General features: G+C 50.5%; 2 protein-coding genes across 7 annotated transcripts in view; one reads left to right on the top strand and one right to left on the bottom strand.

The window, feature by feature from the left end:
• Positions 1-6,380, bottom strand: part of LOC122466564 (transcription initiation factor TFIID subunit 4-like) — a 58,580-nt gene extending 52,200 nt beyond the window's left edge. Inside the window, exon 1 of one of the 2 annotated variants that reach the window (XM_043551173.1) lies at positions 5,332-6,380. In XM_043551173.1, coding sequence (XP_043407108.1) covers positions 5,332-6,130 — 799 coding nt within the window. In that variant the 5' untranslated portion in view covers positions 6,131-6,380. The remainder of the gene's footprint in view (positions 1-5,331) is intronic. The other variant, XM_043551174.1, reaches the window with a different exon arrangement.
• LOC114018226 (zinc finger protein 773) overlaps positions 5,624-24,546 on the top strand; it is a 40,728-nt gene continuing 21,805 nt past the window's right edge. The window contains exons 1-3 of one of the 5 annotated variants that reach the window (XR_006292184.1): positions 5,624-5,759; positions 18,322-18,379; positions 19,059-19,185. Coding sequence is in view for 2 of the 5 variants with exons in the window: in XM_043551171.1 (XP_043407106.1) it covers positions 18,308-18,379; positions 19,059-19,185 (199 nt within the window). In the remaining 3 variants the exon portion in view is untranslated. Of the gene's footprint in view, positions 5,811-18,290; positions 18,380-19,058; positions 19,186-24,546 lie in introns of all 5 variants that reach the window. The other 4 variants (XR_006292182.1, XM_043551171.1, XR_006292183.1 and 1 more) reach the window with 4 other exon arrangements.

The raw sequence follows: 24,546 nt of genomic DNA, 5'->3' as shown, positions 1-24,546 counted from the left end.
CTTCCAGCAAGCCTCTCAGGTAGTTGAGGATATATTGGTTGGAAGGGGTCCTGGTGATTCGCTTCTTGATGGCATCCCGCAGAGCACTCTCCGTGATGTTTCTCACCATGGCGTCCGGGCACGTCAGAAGGTGGAAGGTGTGAGTGATCATGGCAACGTCGCACAGACCACCCGTTCGAGGGATGTTGGCGCCGCCATGCATTTGCGAGATGTACACCAATACATTGCTAGCTCTCTGAGGAAGAAACATCCACTTCTTCACCAGCTGCCAGATGGTGCTGTCTGCCTTGTTCAGAGGTACCTTCGCCATGGCAGATAACCTCAGGATGAATGAGATACGGGGCATCAGGAAGGTGTTCAAGGCATCAGTCTTCTGCCACGATGCCAGTAGGGAGGAGTCGCTCCTGGCCACATCTCGTAGGATCTCCATGATGGTATCCTCAGGTGTCTGCTGGACATGGAAACCCCTCGGCATGCCGAGATGTTGGTACGCTTGCCCATCTTCGAGGAAGATCATGGGTTCACCCTGGATCTGAAATGGCTTCTCCTGGACCGAATCCCTTCTACTGCCATCGATATGCAGGGATGCACACTTCCTGGCATTGAAACGGAGTCCAATCCAATTGGCAGCCTGGCTGGTGATGTCAAGCATTTGTTGGAGACTCTCAGGATTGGCTGCAATCAGGACCAGATCGTCTGCATAGGCCAGGATATTCACTCTGTTGCCGTATAGCTCGAAACCACCTATACCTCTGGAGATCGCTTAAATGAGCAGCTCCATGGCTAAGTTAAAAATGATTGGCTCAGGGTGCAGCTACGGATAGGAATTTCAGGTGTCTCTCCTTCCATGGAGCGGGTGGTGGTGGTGCAGCCTTCATACAGTTCCTGGACCAGTTGGAGAAAGTTTTCAGGTACCCTGAACTCTCGCAGCATGTCAAAAATGTGCTGGTGGGGCATCGATCCAAAAGCATTAGCCAGGTCAAGCCATGCTATGGCAGTCTGAAGAACAAAGTTGTGTTCACAGCAGCCTTCGCATGACATGAAGCCTTTCTGGATGGAGCTGATGGATCCTCCGTTCACCAATCAGTCTGTGATCCTAGCCGCAAGGCAGCTGGCATACAGTTTATACACGGTGGAACAGAGAGATGGGTCTCCAGTTGTTGGGGTCGTCTCGCTCGCCTTTCTTGTAGACGAGCACTGTCATCAACTTCTTCCAGGAGCTGGCAGTATGTCGGAACTGTTTGCATTTGTTGAAAATGGCAGTTAGTACCAGGCAACCAGGGTCTCATTTTTTCAGGAAGTTGTAGAGAATGCCATCTTTTCCTGGGGCTGTGTTTTTGGTCTTTGTGAGTCTGGTCACTACTTCCTGTGATGTAAAGTCTTGTTCCAGGTCCTCTGCATAGTCAACCCGGGGTAAAGGATGAAGGCACTCTGGACACTTTGTGTCGTTCTGAGCTACACGGTCAAAAACCCCCTTAAAGTACAAGAATAGTCTCTTGGACAGGATTGCGCAGTAGGATGAGGGCCCCCTGAGGATCTCTCTCATAGCTTTAGGGTGGCTTGACTGCTAGAGCTCCTGGATGCTGCTGCTGGGTCACAGCAGCGACTGATGTTCTTCTCCTAGCTTCCCTCATGTTGTTGTGGGTCTGTCTGGATGCAGGAGCTCTGTGCGCAGTCGGTGTGTTCTCCTGAGTTCCCTACCTCCCAGATACAATTTCTGCAGACAGATCTTTAGTGAGTTTGTCTACAAGGAGGTCAAAGTCCTCGAAGGAGGCTGTCTTCACTAACTCCTCCATCCAAGCAGCTTGCCATGGTGTGGCGGCCCTCACCGTGGGCTGTTGCTCTTCCAGCTGCTCAATCTCCGCAGGCTCAAGATGGAAAACTGCTGTGGGATTAGCCTGTTGCTTTTTTCCCTCCCGGTGTTGAGAATTGCATTTGGCCGGATCTTCCAGAAGAAGGGCAGAGTCTTCCCTTATGGATTTTAGGGCAGCACTGGTCTTTTTAGGAAGGACAGTTTTAGAGGCAGCGGGTGGGTGGCCTGTGACGTAGTGCTAGCTCTTCCGACTACAGGATCCCGTGAAATTACCTGTGGAGGGGCGCTGACCCTTCTGACGATGGCGTTGTGGTGGACATACTGCGAGGAAGCACCAAGCCGTCTGGAGATGGAGTTGCCTTGCATAAGCTGCAAGGGAGTGCCGATCCTCCTCTTGGCAGTATCCAGCTTAGGGATTTTTGAGGAAGCACGTTCTCTTTCTTTTTCATGATATGGCTCTGTGGGAGTTGGCTGAGATGCAGTAGCCGGAGTGTTTGGGGAGTCGGAAGCCGGAGCTGGAGCAGGTGGTGTTTCTGCTTTCAGAGTAGAGATGGGGTGGCGGCAATATAGACTGGTAGAGTTGAACTCTTCCAGTTCAAGATGTCTTTTGAAGGTGACTTGATGAGACTTACACTTCTTCTGCGTCTCGAAAGGCAGGTCACAGAGGGCACATCGAAAGGTGATCCGCTTGCTATGGATTCTCTTGAGGTGTTTGCTGAGATTGCCAATGTACTGAAATCCTCCGCCTGGATAGCAGAAGGGGCAGAGGAGCATGTCTGTAGGGAGGGGATACTGGAGATAGATGCAATCATTCTCCTTTCCTTCTCCCTCTGTTGGATTGGCTTCAGTCATATCAGCGGATTTGCTAGATGGTTCTGGTTGCTCTGGGAGAGTTGTATGGAGAGGTTCGGCTGGGCAGGCATCTAGTGAGATGTTGCAGTCCATCTGGGTGGTTTCTGAGGAGACGCTGGTCTTACCAGTTGAGGTATCTTCCAGCACAGCAGGACAACGACCAGCATGAGGATCCTGGGCAGTGGAGGAGATGGGATAAGTTCTTGGGGCATCCTTGTCCTGAAGAGCAGGTGAGATGATGTTTGTCCTGGCTGTGATGTCCTGGGAGGCCGTCCTCGAGATGCAAGATATTCCTGCAGCAGTATCTCCACGGGTTTTCTTCAAGGAGGTGCTGCTTTTTCAATCGATGCTGCTCATCTGCGATGTCCTGGAAGCGTTGAGGGTCTTCTTAGAGGCTGTTCCTTGATGGGCGTTCTGTGGAGCAGCAGCGGTCCGAGCGGCAGTTGAAGGTTTCTGTGGAATCGGCGAGGGAGCAATCATCTTTTCACTCTGTCCTGGAGTCTCTGAAGCAGCATGAAGATTTTCTTTTGAAGCAGCAGCAGTAGAATCCATCTCCAAAGTGGTAGTCTTCCTCAGGATAGGGACACAGTGAGTCTTCTAGAACGTGTAGTTTCTGCCTCAGTAATTAAACTGATAAGAACAGATTTAAAAATTTTATTAAAGGTAATGTTTAAAATCAAATTTACATTTGTTAAGAGGGAAGGTACTGGACACCTGGGTCAGGCTTGAGTTATGAGAGATTACAAGTATCAGTTACAAGGTTCACAAGATACATACATAGTAAATAACCAGCATAGACCCAGATTGGGGTGTGGAAGTTTTTAAAGAGTCAGTGAATAAGTGATCTCAGGTATGCCACCCATAAAATATATTTAGAGTCCAAGTCAGGGTTGGTATAGTGAATAGGTATGTGGGTGGGGTGCATCTCTTGGTTTGTCAGGGGAGGAAGTGGGTTATTTCCCTGACCGGCGGTCTTGTTTACTCGTCCTAGTACTGACGGCATCCCGTGATGTGCTCCATGTAAATGTCTCTGGACCACCTGATGGTGTCGGACACCATGAGCTGTCTCATGAGCCGGGCATAGCGCTGACTGACTCTGCATGCTTTCAGCGCTGGCTCATTGTGGGGGTCCCACATGCCCAAAACTCCCATGACCAGGGCGTGGATCTGGACCTCGTAGCCCTGGTTTCTTAGGGTGTCACTGAGCCCGGGCCTCATGGAAGGCCGGGGACCTGTTTTCAAATGGCACCGTGATGTCCACCATGAGGATCTTCTATTTTCCTCATCGGTCATGACGATGTCAGGTTGCAGTTGGCTGTCCGTTCTAGGGATGGCAGAGTCAATGGCGATCTTTCCCAGGCATGGCGAGATGTCTTTCACCAGCCGGTCCTGGATGGCGCTGTGACAGTGCCACCAGGCTCTGGAGTGGTGCTTACAACCATACGATTAATTTTTTTTAGTTAATCGCGTGAGTTAACTGGGATTAATTGACAGCCCTAGTATCAGGGTTTGTTTGCTTTGCTATCAGAATGAGCTGCTCTCCCAGCTTTCTCCCATGGGTAGCTCATTCTGACAGGTGGGTTCGCTGTAAGGCGCTGGTTCTCAAACTTTTGTACTGGTGATCCCTTTCACATAGCAAGCCTCTGAGTGCAACCCCCCCCCCCATAAATTAAAAACACTTTTTTTTATATTTAAGACCATGATAAATGCTGGGGGCAAAGCAGGGTTTGGGGTGGAGGCTGACAGCTCACGCCCCCCCATGTAATAATCTTGCAACCCTCAGTTTGAGAACCCCTGCTGTAAGGTCTAACTCTGAAGTATGCTTACCCCGACAGGCTTTTTAGAAGAATTTTATTATAAGATACAGTATAGATCAGGGGCGAGCAAACTTTTTGGCCCGAGGGCCACATCGGGTTTCAGAAATTGTATGGAGGGCCGGTTAGGGGAGGGGGTCATGGCCCAGCCCCCCCCCGGACTCCTGCCTCATCCAACCCCCCCGTTCCCTGACAGACCCCCAGAGCCTCTGCCCCATCCACAAACCCCCGCTCCCTGTCCCCTGACTGCCCCCGGACCTCCGCCCCAACTGCCCCATCCAACCCCCCTCTCCTTCCTGACTGCCTCCCTGGGACTCCTGCCCCATCCAATCACCCCTTCTCCCTGTCCCCTGACTGCCCCCAGAACCCCTGCCCCCCCACATCCAACCCCCCCTTCCTGACTGCCTCCCAGGACCCCTGCCCCCATTCAACCCCCTGTTCCGCCCCGACCCCTATCCACATCCCCGCCCTCTGAGCACCCCCCCGAACTCCTCTGCCCTCTATCCAACCCCCCGTTCCCTGCCCCCTGCCCGCGCTGTCCGGAGCACCGGTGGCGCTACAGCAGCCGCCGCCGCGCAGCACAGAGCACCGGGTCAGGCCAGGCTCTGCGGCTGCGCTGCCCCAGGAGCTCACAGCCCGCCGCCCAAAGCATTGCGCCCGGGGCGAAGTGAGGCTGCCGGGAGTGGGGACAGCGCGGGAGGGGCAGGGGGCTAGCCTCCCCGGCCAGAAGCTCAGGGGCCGGGCCGGATGTGGCCCGCGGGCCGTAGTTTGCCCACCTCTGGTACAGCATATGACTGTATATTTCAACCTTAATTCACAACCGAGCATATACATTAATTTAAAGATAGGCACCTAGAGACGTAGTTTTATAGTTCATGGCTGCTTGCAGCTTGGACCCTTCCTCCGCGGTCTCCTTAACGGTGCCCTTTTTCTTGTCTTGGGCCTCCAGCCGGAGAGAGCCCCCTGGCCCAGTCAGCGCTGCTACATCCGGGCTGGTGCTGAGGGCACAGGAAGGGGCTGCAGCAGCTGAGAGCAGGAGCCGGGGAGGACAAAGGCAGGTCGATACTGCGTAGCTCTGCCCAGGACGCTGCTGCTTCCGTGTGATCTGGGAGCCTGGGCTGAGCCGCTGCTGCTTCCCCGGGTCGGGGACCTGCATTAAAGCCTCCTGTGCCCCAGCCTGGCGTTTCTCCAGCGGGAACTCGCCTCGGGCTCTGCCGACTCCAGCCCCTGAGCCGGAGACTCCAGCGCAGAGGCCTCCGGGACAGCGCTGGGAGCGGCAGGTGGGTGAGTGTCTGGCTCTGGGAGCTCGCGGCCCCGGGATCTTCTCCCCGGTAAGTGTTCGTGCTCCCGCGGGCAAGGTCGGAGCTGGGTTAGCCTCAGTGAAGCCGCTGCCCTGGCTTTGCACCCAGCTCGGATCCGCAGGGCCGTTAAAGTGGGGAGGAGCGGGGCGGGGAAAGAGAGCGGGCCCGTGGGGTGGGGGGAGAGGACAATAAGCAGCGATGGGAGGAAGGGGGGAGAGAGGGCGCAACGGCGTGGACTGAGCTCTGCCCGGAGGCAGGCCGTGCCCAGGGAGAAGGGCAGGCGGTGGGGGAAGGGCTCCAGGCAGACCCCCTGCTCTCGCGCCTCTGACCTTTGGCCGATTTTGCCCCATTTTCTCTCCTCCTCAAACGTCCGTTTAAATTCTCATCCGAGTTGGGCCATATCCCCACCCATTTTATCTGCGGCCCTTTGCCCTCGCTTAGGTGGGAAATTGTTGCCCTGAGTCATTCCCCAGATGGGAGGGGGGTTGGTGGGTAGCGGTGGGAGAGCCTGAGACAGGCTGCCTCAGGGCGGGGGAGAGGATGGCCATTTTTTGCCATTAACAGGGCTTGGAAGGGACACAGCAATGGGAGGCAGGAGCAAGTTTCTCCACTGAAGTATCGGCTCCCAGCTGCTGCCCCTCCCCCTCATCCACCCAATGCACCTTCCCCTGTCTCTGCCCCCTCCCCAGGGCCAGGGAGCCTGCCTGCTCCACATACATCTCCAAAGCAGCTTTGCAAAGGGCTTCCTGCTGCCCAGGTGAATGGTGGTGGGAAACTACTTTTTCTGTGAAAAGAAAAGGAGGACTTGTGGCACCTTAGAGACTAATAGATTTATTTGAACATAAGTTTTCATGAGCTACAGCTCACTTCATCGGATGCACTTTTTCTGTGGTTATTGAACATCCATACACAGTCCTCTCAAACTTTCCCTCTAATTATTAAATATCCCCCAGAGCTTGGTGCTTTCCTCTTCTATTATCAGATATTTTGTTTTTAACCTTTTCCTCCCCAATTCTCAAAGACTGAGATAAAAGTACCCTAAACTCTGCCCCATTTTCTCTCTAATTCTCTATTGCTAATGTATTATGCTTGGAGATTATCCCCTGTCTCTAATTACAAAATGTTAACATAAAATCTCAGTTTTTGCCCTTTCTTCTCATTCTTGAGTATTGATATAAAATCCCTGGAAATGTTTCCCCTTTTCTCTCTCTTTATCAAATATTGATAAGAAATTCACTCAGATTTTATCTCTACCTATTATCAACTGTTGATATAAATACCTCACATTCTCCTACTTTCCTCTCTAACTTATGAAGATTGATCCAAAATTCCTCAGATTTCCACCCTTTTCTCTTTAATTACTGAACACTGATATCAAATCTCAGAGTCAGCCATTTCCACTATTTATCAATCAGGCTACGATTTAGTCACAGGTATTTTTAGTAAAAGTCATGGACAATACAATACACACACATTCATGGGCCCTTGACCTGCCATGACTATTACTAAAAATACCTATGACAAAATCTTAAGGGGGTTGCTGCTAGGGCCTGGGGCTGCTGCTGGGGTGGGGGTGTCTGGAGGAGTGCTGGGGCTGCTGCTGAGAGACGGTCACCCCTGGGGAGTCTGGAGGGGCCGCTGCTGGGGGACGCATCCCAGCGGGCCGCTGCTGGGGGACGGTCACCCCGGGGGGCTGTTGCTGGTGGGGGCCAGGGCCAGCCATAGCACCAGCTGCCAGGGGCCACCGGCAGCAGCAGCTGCGCTGGCCATCCAGGGAAGTAGCTACTCCAGCTGCTGCTGGCAGCGGCTGCACCGGCCGCCTGGGGAAGTGCCTACTCCAGCCACCTGGGGAATCGCCGCCGGCAGCGGCTGCACTGGCTACCTGGGGACCACTGCTCAGGTGGTCTTTGGGGCCAGCTGCACTGGCCGCTGCTCGGGTGGTGCCCAGGGCTACGTGCTTGGGGCCACCTGAGCAGTGGCCGGTGCAGCTGGCTGCGGGGCTGCTGGATCGGCTGGCTGCAGAGCTGCTCCATGAGCAGCCAATGTAGCTGTCCCTAGAGCCAGCTGACTGACTCTGTCACCAGAAGTATCCCCATCCCCCATGTGGGATTGCTTCCCCCAGCTCTGAGGTGCAGCCACCTCTGGGGTGGGTCAGTGGCCATTATTTTCCAAGGACAGGCCAAGGAAATGTCTTAAATATTTTGGCTCCTCCGTGCCATCCTTCTGTTAAGGAAGCATTACCCAGGGCTCCCCAGCTGCATGTGTGAATGGCCAGCGGGCAGGGGCTGGTAACTTTCTATCCATTTACCAGACACTAATGTGAAATTACCACAGATTTTGCTTCTCTCCCTCCGTGAAAACTGCAAGAACTTGTGGTTTTGGATGGAAAACTGTTGTTCAGAGTTCTTCTCTCAGATGCAGGGAGGGAGGAAGGTGGGAAAGTGGTTGCCCTGTGTCACAGGGCGCTCTGTTAGCTACCCGCTGTGCTGCACTGCCTGACCCATTTGGATTGTCTCTTGCAATATACACACAGGCTGTTTCTTTTCCCCATGGGGATCTTTAATCTTTATATCCCCAGCACTGCAGAACATAGTACCAGCATGTGCCAGGAGGAGCCTTCCACCCAGCCCACTCTATTACACCCCACTCTCACTGAGCTTCCTGGTACATCCTGTTCCTCCTAATTATATAGTCTTCCCTTTATTTTGCTAATCACCTCGTTAGCCCAATCTTTGCCCTGCTATTTTAATGATCTCACTATAACAGGTTAATTGTCTCAGGGCAAGCCAGTAATTTTCTCTGTGAGGCAATTACCTGAGAGACAAGGGTACTATAGCTAGCCCTCCATAGGCCCCACACAGTGATCTGCCTAAGAGGGTTCTGGCCTCCTCCCTTCTGAGCTTTGTTCCTGGTCTCTCATTGAGACCAATATTAATCTAGAGTCACTGTAAGGAAGGACAAGGAGTAATTCCAGATTAACATGGAGGCAAATAAGATCTGCACCCTCCCTGTGGGCAGGGGTGGCAGGTTTGTATAATTTTTGGTGATGCCCAGAAAAGGTCCAAGTCCCCCCCCCCCCACCTGCTTGTAATATATATATTTTAAAATAATGTAAAAATGTGAGGGTTCTGGGGTGGGGCTGGTGATGAGAGGTTTGGGCTGTGGGAGGGGCTAGGGCAGAGGGTTGGGGTGCAGGGGGGAGGGCTCTGGCTGGGAATGAGTGGTTTGGGGGGGCTCAGGGCTAGGGCAGAGGGCAGGGATGTGGGGGGTGAGGGCTAGGGCAGAGGGTTGGGGTGCAGGGGGTGAGGGCTCTGGGGTGGGGCGGGGGATGAGGAGTTTGGGGTGCAGGCAGGCTGCCCCGGGGCTGGGGCAAGAGAGGAGGAGTCCCCCTGCCGGCAGCAGCAAGCTCTGGGGGAGGGGCCCCCTTCTCCCACCCAGCAGCACACTCACCTCACACCAGTGTTGCTGCACATGCACCTAGGGCCCCTCAGGTCCACGAAGCCCCCTAGCCTTCCCTGTGGTGGGTGCTGGGGGGGGCGGGGGCTGACATCACGTTTGGCCTCCTCCCCTCCTCACTGTAGCCTCACCAAGGGGTGAGGAATGGGCCCCTTCTCCAGCTTGGGGCAGGAGCCGTGACTGCGGGCAGGGAGGCCCCCTCTGCTGGTGGAGGGTCCCACCGGAAAAGGGAAGGGTCAAGGCCGCCTGCCCTGGCACTAGTGGATTGGGGTCACTAGGACCCTGTGGCCGCAGTTGATGCCCGGAGCCAGCGGAGCAGAGGCAGGGTGGAGCGGTAGGGGGGAGGCGGGTGGGAGCAGTGGGACACTTGGGGGTGGTGCACAGGGGCGGCAGGCAAGGCCAGGGGAGACACCTCGTCCCAAACATTGCCCTACTACTGGGGGCAACCCAAAGCCCTGACTACACCCCAAGAAAAACCCCAGACACCTTATCATCCCTCCACACCATTCTCCAGCAACCCACCTTGCCCCAGTGACCAGTCAGCTGGGCGATGTTTTAAATGTAACGAGCCGGGGCATGTAAAGGCCAGCTGCCCCAAGAACCCCAATAGATTACAGTTCATTGCACTGGAATCACACCAGAGGTCCTCAGGCCCAGATGCCTCCCAGATACCCTCCGAGTGGAGGGTATCTGTGAGTGTGGGTAGAAAGAAGGTTACAGCATGGAGGGACAAGTGTCGGCTATCCATGCTTCCTTAGTGGGCCCCAATTTATTTGACCCAGAGGTCCAAGTGACAATTCAACCCTTCAAGTCAAACTCTTTTGACTTGCCTACAGCCAAGTTGCCGGTCTAGTACAAGGGCTGGTCAGGAACGTGGACTTTTGCAGTCTATGATGATTATCCCTTCCCCATGCTGTTGGGGGAAGACTTGGCCAACCATGTAAAGCTAGCCAAGAGGGTGGGAATGGTCACCCGCAGCCAGGCTAAGCAAGCTGTGACACCTAGCTCTGTTCCGGAGACTTCTACCAGGACCCAGTCAGAGGTGATGGAACCGGACCCCATGCTAACGTCTGTAACAGCAGTAGTGGATCCAGTCACAGAGACCCAGACAGAGCCAGTCCCAGAACTGGAACTAGCGGAACAACCAGCACCAGACCCATTGCCAGCACTGAATCCAGTGCTTGCAACACCAACACCAGAGGGCCCCACCGAACCTGCATCAGTAGCAGCAGATAACCCTACACAAGAGGCTCAGCTGGAGCCTGAACCCCAACATAGTGCACCAGCGGAGAGTGGTTCACAGTCAACAGAAACAGCCCTGTCACCTGCATCCCTTCCAAAGGGACCAAGCCCAGGTCCACAATCCAATGAGGAACTGATGTCTCCAGCATCAAGGGAACAGTTCCAGACCGAACAGGAAGCAGATGAAAGCCTCCAGAGAGTTTGGACGGCAGCACTGAGCAACCCACTGCCTCTCAGCTCTTCTAATCAATCTAGGTTTGTTGTAGAAAGAGGGCTTTTATACAAGGAAACTCTTTTTGGTGGACACCAGGAAGACTGGCATCCTCAGAGACAGTTGGTAGTTCCAACTAAGTACTGGGTAAAGCTATTAAGCTTAGCCCACGATCATCCTAGGGGCTATGCTGGGGTGAACAGAACCAAAGACCATTTGGGAAAGTCGTTCCACTGGGAGGGAATGGGCAAGGATGTTTCTACCTATGTCTGGTCTTGTGAGGTGTGCCCAAGAGTGGGAAAACCCCTAGACCAGGTCAAAGCCTCTCTCCAGCCACTCCCCATCATTGAGGTTCCATTTCAGTGAGTAGCTGTGGATCTTCTGGGTCCTTTTCCGAAAAAGACACCCAGAGGAAAGCAGTACATATAATGACTTTCATGGATTTTGCTACCTGATGGCCAGAAGTAGTAGCTCTAAGCAACACCAGGGCTAAAAGTGTGTGCCAGGCACTAACAGACATTTTTGCCAGGGTAGGTTGGCCCTCCAACATCCTTACAGATGCAGGAACTAATTTCCGGGCAGGAACCATGGAAAGCCTTTGGGAAGCTCATGGGATGAATCACTTGGTTGCCACCCCTTACCACCATCAAACAAATGGCCTGGTGGAGAAGTTTAATGGAACTCTGAGGGCCATGACTTGTAAATTCATAAATGAGCACTCCAATAATTGGGACGTAGTGTTGCAGCAGTTGCTGTTGGCCTACAGAGCTGTACCACATCCCAGTTTTCACCATTTGAACGGTTAAGGGGCCGTTACAGTTGGTGAAGCAGCAATGGGAGGGTTTTACACCTTCTCCAGGAGCTAACATTCTGGACTTTGTAACCAACCTACAAAACACCCTCCGAACCTCTTTAGCCCTTGCTAAAGAAAACCTAAAATATGCTCAGAAAGAGTAAAAAGCCTGATATGATAAACATGCCAGAGAGCGTTCCTTCAAAGTAGGGGACCAGGTCATGGTCTTAAAGGCGCTCCAGGCTCATAAAATGGAAGCATCGTGGGAAGGGCCATTCACGGTCCAACAGCGCCTGGGAGTTGTTAATTATCTCATAGCATTCCCCACCTCCAACCGAAAGCCTAAGGTGTACCATATTAATTCTCTAAAGCCCTTTTATTCCAGAGACTTAAAGGTTTGTCAGTTTACAGCCCAGGGAGGAGATGACGCAGAGTGGCCTGAAGGTGTCTACTATGAAGGGAAAAGTGCTGGTAATGTGGAAGAGGTGAACCTCTCCATGACCCTTGGGCGTATGCAGCGACAGCAGATCAAGGAGCTGTGCCCTAGCTATGCGCCGATGTTCTCAGCCACCCCAGGACTGACTGAATGGGCATACCACTCCATTGACACAGGTAATGTTCACCCAATTAGAGCCCAACCTTACTGGGTGTCTCCTCAAGCTAAAACTGCTATAGAACGGGAGATCCAGGGTATGCCACAGATGGGTGTAATCCGCCCCTCTGGCAGTGTGTGGGCATCTCCAGTGATTCTAGTTCCCAAACCAGATGGGGAGATACTTTTTTGCTTGGACTACCATAAGCTAAATGCTGTAACTCGCCCCAACAACTATCCAATAGCACGCACAGATGAACTATTGGAGAAACTGGGACGGGCCCAGTTCATCTCTACCTTGGACTTAACCAAGGGGTACTGGCAGGTACCGCGAGATGAATCCGCCAAGGAAAGGTCAGCCTTCATCACACGTCTGGCTGTATGAATTTAATGTGCTCCCTTTTGGGCTGCGGAATGCACCTGCCACCTTCCAAAGACTTGTAGATGGTCTCCTAGCAGGATTGGGAGAATATGCAGTCGCCTACCTTGACGATGTCGCCATATTTTCGGATTCCTGGGCAGAACACCTGGAACATCTACAAAAAGTCTTCGAGCACATAAGGGAGGCAGGACTAACTGTTAAGGCTAAGAAGTGTCAAATAGGCCTAAACAGAGTGACTTACCTTGGACACCAGGTGGGTCAAGGAACTATCAACCCACTACAGGCCAAAGTGGATGCTATCCAAAAGTGGCCTGTCCCAAAGTCAAAGAAACAGGTCCAATCCTTCTTAGGCTTGGCCGGATATTACAAGCTTTTTGTACCGCAATACAGCCAAATCGCCACCCCACTGACAGACCTAACCAAAAAGAAATAGCCAAATGCAGTTCAGTGGACTGAAGAGTGTCAGAAGGCCTTTAACTAACTTAAAGCAACACTCATGTCTGACCCTGTGCTAAGGGCCCCAGACTTTGACAAACCGTTCCTAGTAACCACAGATGCATCCTAGCGTGGTGTGGGAGCAGTTTTAATGCAGGAATGACCGAATCAAGAATTCCATCCTGTCGTGTTTCTCAGAAGAAGCTGTCTGAGAGGGAAAGCCACTGGTCAATCAGTGAAAAGGAATATTAAGCCATTGTCTGCACTCTGGAAAAGCTACGCCTATACGTTTGGGGACGGCGTTTCCACCTGCAAACCGACCATGCTGTGCTACAGTGGTCCTTTCCCTGTTTTCTCTAAATCACTTGGTGGTGGCAGCATACTGTTCAAGAACAAGGCAAAGTTTGTACCTTGGGAAAGTTTTTAACCTAAGCTGGTAAAAATAAGCTTAGGGGGTATTTCATGTGGGTCCCCACATCTGTACCCTAGAGTTCAGAGTGGGGAGGTAACCTTGACAATCACCATCCTCTTTAAAGTAGAATAACAGGCTGAGCAGGTCCTGTAATAGCCCAGGAGAGATGAGAGAAAGAGGGAGCAGTTGCCTCTGCCCCAGAGAGAAGGCCAACAGACAGGTGCTGGGCATCTGCTGACAAAGCTGACCAGCACCTCATGATTGACTCCCACTCTCAGATGGAATATAAAGGTGAGCTCAGCTCTGTGGAGAGGAGGGCAGCCAAGGGAGAGGATACGCTGTGATAACCAAAGTGGCTGGCCGACCAGCCAGCCCTGTGAAGACCCCTCCTCTCCTGGATCAGAAAGCTACGGGGGGCCAGAGGGCCCCAGTCTAAGCCTCTGACCAGATTATTGTTGGTGTTTCTTTTTGTACACTTTTTTCTTGGGGAAGACAATAAACAGCCATAACCTGGGTGTGAGTGACTGTCTATATGCAGTTGGTGACTAGAGCCACCAATGCAGAAGCAGCCACTTAGATATTTGAAGACTATTTCATCCCATTTCAGCTGTCTTTTCTCAAGACTAAACATGCCCAGTTAATTAACCTTTCCCCATAAGTCAGGTTTTCTAAAACTTTGATCATTTTTGTTGTTCTCCTTTGGACTCTCTCCAGTTTGTTCATAACATTTGTATGTGTGGCACCCATAATTGGACACAGTACTCTAGCTGAAGTCTCACCAGTGCTGAATGAACTGGGACATTACCTCTGGTGTCTTACACATGAGACTCCATCCAGTAGACACACTACAGAATATTAGCCTTTTTTGCAACTTCATCACATTGACTCATTCAGTTTATGATCCACTATGACTTTCAAATCCTTTTCAGCAGGACTACTGTCTAGCCAGTTGTTATTACCTGATTTTTCCTTCCTAAAAGTAGTACTTTGCGTGAGTTTTTACTGAAATTCGTGTTGTTAATTTCAAACAAATTCAATAATTTGTAAAGGTCATTTTGAATTCTAATCCCATCCTCTGAATTGCTTGCAACCCCTCCCAGCTTGGTGTCATCCACAAATTTTATAATCAGACTCACCACTCCCTTATCTAAGTCTTTAATGAAAATACTGAATAGTTCCACACCCAGGACAGATGCCTGTGGGGGACCCCACTAGATATGACCTTCTAATTTGGCAGCAAACCATTGATAATAACTCGAGTACGGTCTTTCAACTAGTTATGCACCCACCTTATAGTAATTTCACACTTCCCTCGTTTTCTTCTGAGAATGTCACATGAGACTGACAAAAGCCACTTGTGCATGGCAGAGTCTAGAACATCTGTCTACAAGGAGAGAGCCTGGGGGGATGGAGGAGAACTTGATGTGAAATTAACTAAAGCTGGTTCTGGATCTGAGAAGGCGGGTGGTGGTGGTCGGGGACTCTCTCCTCCAGGGGACTGAGTCATCTATCTGCCGCCCTGACCGGGAAAACCGAGAAGTCTGCTGCTTGCCAGGGGCTAAGATTCGCGATGTGACGGAGAGACTGCCGAGACTCATCAAGCCCTCGGATCGCTACCCCTTCCTGCTTCTCCACGTGGGCACCAATGATACTGCCAAGAATGACCTTGAGCGGATCACTGCGGACTACGTGGCTCTGGGAAGAAGGATAAAGGAGTTGGAGGCGCAAGTGGTGTTCTCGTCCATCCTCCCTGTGGAAGGAAAAGGCCTGGGTAGGGACCGTCGAATCGTGGAAGTCAACGAATGGCTACGCAGGTGGTGTCGGAGAGAAGGCTTTGGATTCTTTGACCATGGGATGGTGTTCCATGAAGGAGGAGTGCTGGGCAGAGACGGGCTCCATCTTACGAAGAGAGGGAAGAGCATCTTTGCCAGCAGGCTGGCTAACCTAGTGAGGAGGGCTTTAAACTAGGTTCACCGGGGGAAGGAGACCAAAGCCCCGAGGTAAGTGGGAAAGCGGGATACCGGGAGGAAGCACAGGCAGGAATGTCTGTGAGGGGAGGGCTCCTGCCTCATACTGGGAATGAGGGGCGATCAACAGGTTATCTCAAGTGCTTATATACAAATGCACAAAGCCTTGGAAACAAGCAGGGAGAACTGGAGGTCCTGGTGATGTCAAGGAACTATGACGTGATTGGAATAACAGAGACTTGGTGGGATAACTCACATGACTGGAGTACAGTCATGGATGGTTATAAACTGTTCAGGAAGGACAGGCAGGGCAGAAAAGGTGGGGGAGTAGCACTGTATGTAAGGGAGCAGTATGACTGCTCAGAGCTCCGGTACGAAACTGTGGAAAAACCTGAGTGTCTCTGGATTAAGTTTAGAAGTGTGTGCAACAAGAGTGATGTAGTGGTGGGAGTCTGCTATAGACCACCGGACCAGGGGGATGAGGTGGATGAGGCTTTCTTCCGGCAACTCACGGAAGCTACTAGATCGCATGCCCTGATTCTCATGGGTGACTTTAATTTTCCTGATATCTGCTGGGAGAGCAATACAGCGGTGCATAGACAATCCAGGAAGTTTTTGGAAAGCGTAGGGGACAATTTCCTGGTGCAAGTGCTAGGGGAGCCAACTAGGGGGGGCGCTTTTCTTGACCTGCTGCTCACAAACCGGGTAGAATTAGTGGGGGAAGCAAAAGTGGATGGGAATCTGGGAGGCAGTGACCATGAGTTGGTTGAGTTCAGGATCCTGACGCAGGGAAGAAAGGTAAGCAGCAGGATACGGACCCTGGACTTCAGGAAAGCAGACTTTGACTCCCTCAGGGAACAGATGGCCAGGATCCCCTGGGGGACTAACATGAAGGGGAAGGGAGTCCAGGAGAGCTGGCTGTATTTCAAGGAATCCCTGTTGAGGTTACAGGGACAAACCATCCCGATGAGTCGAAAGAATAGTAAATATGGCAGGCGACCAGCTTGGCTTAATGGTGAAATCCTAGCGGATCTTAAACATAAAAAAGAAGCTTACAAGAAGTGGAAGGTTGGACGTATGACCAGGGAAGAGTATAAAAATATTGCTCGGGCATGTAGGAAAGATATCAGGAGGGCCAAATCGCACCTGGAGCTGCAGCTAGCAAGAGATGTCAAGAGTAACAAGAAGGGTTTCTTCAGGTATGTTGGCAACAAGAAGAAAGCCAAGGAAAGTGTGGGCCCCTTACTGAATGAGGGAGGCAACCTAGTGACAGAGGATGTGGAAAAAGCTAATGTACTCAATGCTTTTTTTGCCTCTGTTTTCACTAACAAGGTCAGCTCCCAGACTGCTGTGCTGGGCATCACAAAATGGGGAAGAGATGGCCAGCCCTCTGTAGAGATAGAGGTGGTTAGGGACTATTTAGAAAAGCTGGACGTGCACAAGTCCATGGGGCCGGACGAATTGCATCCGAGAGTGCTGAAGGAATTGGCGGCTGTGATTGCAGAGCCCTTGGCCATTATCTTTGAAAACTCGTGGCGAACGGGGGAAGTCCCGGATGACTGGAAAAAGGCTAATGTAGTGCCCATCTTTAAAAAAGGGAAGAAGGAGGATCCTGGGAACTACAGGCCAGTCAGCCTCACCTCAGTCCCTGGAAAAATCATGGAGCAGGTCCTCAAAGAATCAATCCTGAAGCACTTAGAGGAGAGGAAAGTGATCAGGAACAGTCAGCATGGATTCACCAAGGGAAGGTCATGCCTGACTAATCTAATCGCCTTTTATGATGAGATTACTGGTTCTGTGGATGAAGGGAAAGCAGTGGATGTATTGTTTCTCGACTTTAGCAAAGCTTTTGACACGGTCTCCCACAGCATTCTTGTCAGCAAGTTAAGGAAGTATGGGCTGGATGAATGCACTATAAGGTGGGTAGAAAGCTGGCTAGATTGTCGGGCTCAACGGGTAGTGATCAATGGCTCCATGTCTAGTTGGCAGCCGGTGTCAAGTGGCATGCCCCAGGGGTCGGTCCTGGGGCCGGTTTTGTTCAATATCTTCATAAATGATCTGGAGGATGGTGTGGATTGCACTCTCAGCAAATTTGCGGATGATACTAAACTGGGAGGAGTGGTAGATACGCTGGAGGGGAGGGATAGGATACAGAAGGACCTAGACAAATTGGAGGATTGGGCCAAAAGAAATCTGATGAGGTTCAATAAGGATAAGTGCAGGGTCCTGCACTTAGGACGGAAGAATCCAATGCACCGCTACAGACTAGGGACCGAATGGCTAGGCAGCAGTTCTGCGGAAAAGGACCTAGGGGTGACAGTAGACGAGAAGCTGGATATGAGTCAGCAGTGTGCCCTTGTTGCCAAGAAGGCCAATGGCATTTTGGGATGTATAAGTAGGGGCATAGCGAGCAGATCGAGGGACGTGATCGTTCCCCTCTATTCGACACTGGTGAGGCCTCATCTGGAGTACTGTGTCCAGTTTTGGGCCCCACACTACAAGAAGGATGTGGATAAATTGGAAAGAGTCCAGCGAAGGGCAACAAAAATGATTAGGGGTCTAGAGCACATGAGTTATGAGGAGAGGCTGAGGGAGCTGGGATTGTTTAGTCTGCAGAAGAGAAGAATGAGGGGGGATTTGATAGCTGCTTTCAACTACCTGAAAGGGGGTTCCAAAGAGGATGGCTCTAGACTGTTCTCAATGGTAGCAGATGACAGAACGAGGAGTAATGGTCTCAAGTTGCAATGGGGGAGGTTTAGATTGGATATTAGGAAAAACTTTTTCACTAAGAGGGTGGTGAAACACTGGAATGCGTTACCTAGGGAGGTGGTAGAATCTCCTTCCTTAGAGGTTTTTAAGGTCAGGCTTGACAAAGCCCTGGCTGGGATGATTTAACTGGGACTTGGTCCTGCTTTGAGCAGGGGGTTGGACTAGATGACCTTCTGGGGTCCCTTCCAACCCTGATATTCTATGATTCTATGATTCTATGATCTCCCTAGTTGCCCTTCTTTCCCTGACAGGCTGCAGAGTAACGTCCATGTTTTCCTCCAGATCGTCTCATCCTCCCATGGAACAGGGAAAAGAAATGGCTGCTGTCGAGCCAGTCCAGGTAGGGATTTTCAGGGAGATACTGGAGGAAGAAAGACAGTAAATATTTAGGAGGTGGGAAATTCTTGTGGGTTTGATCTAGAGGTTGCAGGGGCCAGGAAATTACCCGGGTATAGAAAGGAATGGGGATAAGGTGTGACAAACCTGCTGGGACTAGTTTACCCTGGGCCTATATTCTAGAAACAGACCCATGGGGGCCAGGGGTGGAAATTACCTCTTTTGTGAAACAGGAAACAACCCCCTGGACAGGGCTGGGAAAACTTACCAGATTTCCAGTGCTGGAGCATGAACCTACCAGCCATAGGCTGTCAGCACCCACCAGTGAGGCTAAGGGGAGATGCCCCATCCCCCATATCCAGCTGCTGCCAATGGGGAGGATGTTGGGATTCTTACCATGGGGCTGTCCTTAGAGCCTCCAGCAGGATCCATCTCCTGATGCTATGGCTAGTAGGTATATGATGAATGTGAAGACCCTACCCCCTCTGTGTGCTGGGAGGGATGAGGGGCTCTCTCTTTCTCTCCTCACTCTGATGCCTCTGGCTTCTCTGAGCAGGTTGGGGGGTGGGGACTGTGGTGTCTGTACCTCCCAGAGCTTCCATTTTCCTGGCCCTGCTCCCCCATAACTAGTAGGACTGCCTCTGGGGCAGCAGGTACTGAGTGGGGGGCTCTTGCTCTTTCAGGGGTCGGTGACATTCGAGGAGGTGGCTGTGTATTTCACCAAGGAGGAGTGGTCTCTGCTGGACCCTGCTCAGAGAGCCCTCTACAGAGACGTCATGCAGGAGAACTATGAGAATGTGACCTCGCTGGGTAAGGATTCCTGTCCCCTCAGATATTAGAAGGGGAAATGAAGAGTTAAGGTTCACATCGTCCCCACAATGCAACCTCAGCTCTGCCCTGTTTCAGCAACAGCCCGACATGCCAGTGACACACATGCTAATGCTCTGCCCTCCCCACTACAGAACACTTTGGGAACAGAGCACATGACAGGGTAGCACAAAGTCTAACATCTTCTCTTTGAGAAGGGAAAATGTGGGTTTATTTCCATTGTAGCAGACAGAAGCTACCTACCCCAGGCTACAGTTAAACACTGAGCCTACTGCACACAAAGCATCTCAGACTAGCAGAAAGTTACCACCCCTTTGCCCTTGCACTCAGGATTCCTTCTGAGTCATTGCCTTCACTTATTCCTCACTAAGCCTGGGTGACAGTTAACATGTATGGTACCAGACTGCTGACAATCCCCATGGCAAGAACACAGTTTGTGTGCCTTTACTGACACAACCTACAATATTCAGCACTGAAATGAGGCAAACTTGTCTGTCAAGATTCACATGCACCTCTCTTCATATCACTGTCACAGCTCTGCCAAGGGCTCCAACTAATCCCTCATTTAATTACAGCTACAGCTGACACAGTGCACGCAGCTGGAGTGCATGCCGATAAATACTGGTGTTCAACTCTCTGGAGCACAACACAAACAATGACGTTCTCTCAGTCCTTCCTTGTATCTATTGTAGATTAATGGACTTTAAGGACAGAGGGTCCTTATTAGGTTATCTAGTCTGACCTCCTGTGTAACACAGACCATAGAATTTCATCCAGTTACTATGGTATTGAGCTGAATACCTGGTGTCTGACTAAATGATCTTCCTGAAAGGCAGCCAGTCTTGGCCTGAAGACTTCGAGACAGAGGGTCCTCTACTTCCCTTTGTAGTTTATTAAGATTTGTACCATCCTTCCTGAACTATTCTCAGTGGCTCTTGAAGCTCTAGGCTTAGGGGTAGGGGCAGAGTTAAAGTAGCGTTATAGGGGTGACGTACTTTAACTCTTCGTTTCCTGGTTTTCAGAGGTTTAAGTTTAGCCATCATCCATGTTCTGGGAGGGCATGAGACAGCACTGGACAACCTTAACTCTGCATTCATGTAGTTTATGGGTTTTTAATTTCCTTGATTTATTTTAATGGACTTTTTTGCCACTATAACTGTGTCTACACAGAGCTTTTTTTTGCCATAGCTATGTTGGCTGGGGATGTGATTTTTCAATCCCATAACCAACAGAACCATGCTGGCAAATCTTTTACATGCAGACCAGGCCAAATTTGGCATGTGGATTTTAGCGCACTTTGAAATATTGTTCTTAACCCAGAAATGTTCATATCAGGGCAGAACCCAAGAAAGATGCACAATACATGTTGTCTGCAAGATGTCTCTGGTAGGGCTCATACTCAAATGCATGGGTGTAGCTTATTTTCAGTGGCCACAGCGTACCCCCTCTAGCCAAACAATTACTGTGACAGCTGATTGTTGGAAACACTCTGGCTCTTAAAGAGCCTTAGTCTTGGTGTCCATGTGCATTTCAGTCTCTTTAACTCTACAGTTTGGAATTTCAGATCAGCAAGAGCCAAACTCTAGTTATTAAACTTTTTCAATACTGCTTGCCCAAAGAGGCAGTGCTAGCTGAGATAAAGACCAAGTGCCTGAGATCAGTTGGAGGACAATGAGAACCACAGTTTTAGCCCAAGGTTGGTGCAAGGAAATGTTATAAGAGCATGGTGAGTTTGTAAAAAGCTGCTTTTGGGGGTGGGGGAGTATCTCGGGAACCTCTTGATCAAATAACCCCACATTTGTGTGTGGTTGCTGCTGGAGCGGAAGTACTGTTCTTGGAGCGCCAATCTTAGCTGCAGTAGCAGACAGCGCTGCATGTTCATTCAGCAGACCTCGATGTTGTTCATAAGACCACAGGCTCGGTTCAGTGGTGAAGGAGCTACAGGAACACTAACCTATGTAAGCCTGTAACAATGGTACTAGCTCAGTCAGTGCACCAGGACATTGCCCCCTAGGCTGGCCAAAGGTGCCCCTCCTATGACTTCTCCTTTTATACATTGATAGAAACAAGTTGCGTATCACACTCCTGACGTGGTTAGTTATCAGCGCTACACCTGGTACCTGCTAGTTGGAACAAAACATCCCCATCCATTATCCTGTCATCCCATCCTTATCTTACAAGGGGTTGGTGTGTTCTTGCACCATCTCTCAAGAATGTGTTTATGTGGTTACTTGGGAACTCTGGGTGTTCTTGTACCATCCTCTCCAGTCAAGAATGTGCTTACTTGGTCAGCCAATACCTAGTGTGTTATTTTACCAAGGCCAGGCCTGCTCTGGTTTCCCAGCCTTTGGTTCACTGTTTGTAATTGAGGTAGGCCTTGCTGGAGCATAACTAACTCTGCCCCTCTCCCTCATGATAAGCAACATAATTCTAGGCAATCGGAGTAGGCGTGTGGAGTTTAGAGCAATTAGAATAGTAGATCTCTAAACAGAAAAATGTTGAACCTTAACCATAGCAGAGCTGGCACGTTACTATAATTACTTCCCAAGTGTGTTGAGCTTGTGACAGTCAGATGGGCCCATCTGTTGAAAGAGACAATGCAAAGTTCCTGTTTAGGAATCCTTGGGAGGAGATAAGGCAGAGAGCAGTGGGAGAGGCGATGATAGGGAGCTGGTGCAGGGAGGGTGAGAGTAGTGGGAGGAAGGTAAGGGAGAATTAAGGAGGGTTGGGTGAGGTAGAGGGGAGATTGGGACTGGAGCTTCTGGGAAGCGGCCATAGAATGGGCTGGGGGAATGAGAGACCTGGAATGAGGAAAAGGGGGTGGATCTGTGGTGCTGTTGGTTGGGCAGGCAATCCAGGTTATGGGGGGCTGGGGGAACACTGGGGTAGTTGTAGGGGGAAGCGGTTGGGGAATGGTTGCTCTAGTGAGCGGGGAGGGTCTGGTGGGAGAGGGACGACAGGAAGGTTTCATTGAAAGATTTGGGGCAGTCCACTGAGATTGCTTTTGGCGCAGTCTCCAGTGACCGATTGTGGTGCTTTGGAGTTCCACCCACATCAGGGTTGAGTTGTCACTGCCTGCCCTGTAACCCTAGGTGTCTGCTGTGTTGCTTTGGCTCAGAGCCCTGGTACAAGCAGCATGCTTACAGTGCAGCAGCTCACTCTGGCTTCCACCAGCCTGGGTTACTCCTTGCAATGTGACCCCAACACCACCACCCCCAGTCCTGAACATCTCCTTCACTGTCCCCCTGTAGACAAGTTTCAGAGGGGTAGCCATGTTATTCCTTGACTTTTAAGTCTGTTGTTGAGTGTCCAGGGAGATTGAAGTGCAAGAGATCCACTTCCTGGACACTACAGTGCAAATAAGCGATGGTCACATAAACACCACCCTATACCGAAACCTACTGACTGCTATACTTGCCTACATGCCTCCAGCTTTCATCCAGACCACATCACATGATCCATTGTCTACAGCCAAGCCCTAAGATACAACCGCATTTTCTACAATCCATCAGACAGAGACAAACACCTACAGGATCTCTGTCAAGTGTTCTTAAAACTACAATACCCACCTGGGGAAGTGAAGAAACAGATTGACAGAGCCAGAAGGGTACCCAGAAGTCACCTACTACAGGGCAGGCCCAACAAAGAAAGTAACAGAACGCCACTAGCCATCACGTACAGTCCCCAACTAGCGCAGTCTCCAGCGCATCGTCAAGGATCTACAACCTATCCTGAAGGACGATCCCTCACTCTCACAGACCTTGGGAGACAGGCCAGTCCTTGCTTACAGGCAGCCCCCATCCTGAAGCAAATACTCACCAGCAACTACACACCACACAACAAAAATACTAACCCAGGAGCCAATCTTTGCAACAAACCCCATTGCCAACTCTGTCTGCATATCTATTCAAGGGACACCATCATAGGACCTAACCACATCAGCCACACCCTCAGGGGCTCGTTCACCTGCACATCTACCAATGTGATATATGCCCTCATGTGCCAGCAATGCCCCTCTTCCATGTACATTGGCCAAACCAGACAGTCTCTATGCAAAAGAATAAATGGACACAAACATCAAGAATTGTAACATTCAAAAACCAGTAGGAGAGCATTTCAATCTCCCTGGACATTCTATAACAGATTTAAAAGTGGCCATTCTTCAACAAAAAAACTTCAAAAACAGACTTCAACGGGAAACTGCAGAACTGGAATTAATTTGGAAACTTGACACCATCAAATTAGGCCTGAATAAAGACTGGAAGTGGCTGGGTCGCTACAAAAAGTAATTTCCCTCTGTTGATATTCACCCCTTCTTGTCAGCTGTTGGGAATAGGCCACTTCCACCTTGATTGAATTGGCCCGTTAGCACTGACACCCCCCCCCACACACACACACACACACTTGGTAAGGCAACTCCCATCTTTTCATGTGCTGTAATATATATCTGCCTACTGTATTTTTCACTCCATGCATCTGATGAAGTGGGCTGTAGCCCATGAAAGCTTATGCCCAAATACATTTGTTAGTCTCTAAGGTGCCGTAAGGACTCCTCTTTTTTTTTTTTTTTCGTTTTGCCTGTAGTGTCCAGCCTGCTCTTGGACTCTCACAGAAGTTACTAAGTTTGCTGCTCTTCTAAGGAGACAGTAAACAGCAACTCATTAATTTAACTGGGGTTTTGACAAACACTCTTATTTCAATCACAGCGCTGTGTTAGTTTATATTAAAAGTAAAGCAAGTTTATTAATCAAAAAGGCATAGATTTAAGTGATATCAAGTATAATAAAGATAGGGTGACAGGGAAACAAAAGCAAATATACCCTCTTAAGACTAAAACCTGATCTAACAAACTAGAGTCATTTGGTCAAAAAGGAGTCTCTCAGCAAGTCTCTTCTCCAGCAAGGGCTGACCAGCTCCTCTGGCTTTGATCTTTTACAGAGTTCAAAGTGCTTGGTTTTGATGTCTCTTTAACTAAAAGGATCACTCAGGGGTTCTCTGACCATCTCTTTATAATTCAGTAAAGCTTTGTGTATTCTTCTGAAATGTATGCCTGCATACCCCCTTTTCTCCTGCAGGGAAGAGATGTGATGTGGTCTGGCAAAGACTTCATGCTGGTTCCTCCCTCCGGTGATAATGAGTGGTTATCTCCTCCCCTTGGTAGCCTGGTGGCTTTGTTTACCTTTTCTGTAAATGGATTTCTAGTGTCTCTCAAGTTACCTTGGAGACGCATGCAAGCAGGTGGAACCACATTCCTTTGTCTTGGGTGGGTACCTTAAGTTCTGCCTGGCACACAATTGAGAACATAATTCCATCACGTTTGTAATTTTGCATGTCACCCATGTG

Source organism: Chelonia mydas, chromosome 7 (genome assembly GCF_015237465.2).
Source record: "Chelonia mydas isolate rCheMyd1 chromosome 7, rCheMyd1.pri.v2, whole genome shotgun sequence".
Classification (NCBI taxonomy): domain Eukaryota; kingdom Metazoa; phylum Chordata; order Testudines; family Cheloniidae; genus Chelonia; species Chelonia mydas.
The sequence above is the reverse complement of the archived record's forward strand: the minus strand, read 5'-3'. Positions and strand labels throughout refer to the sequence as shown.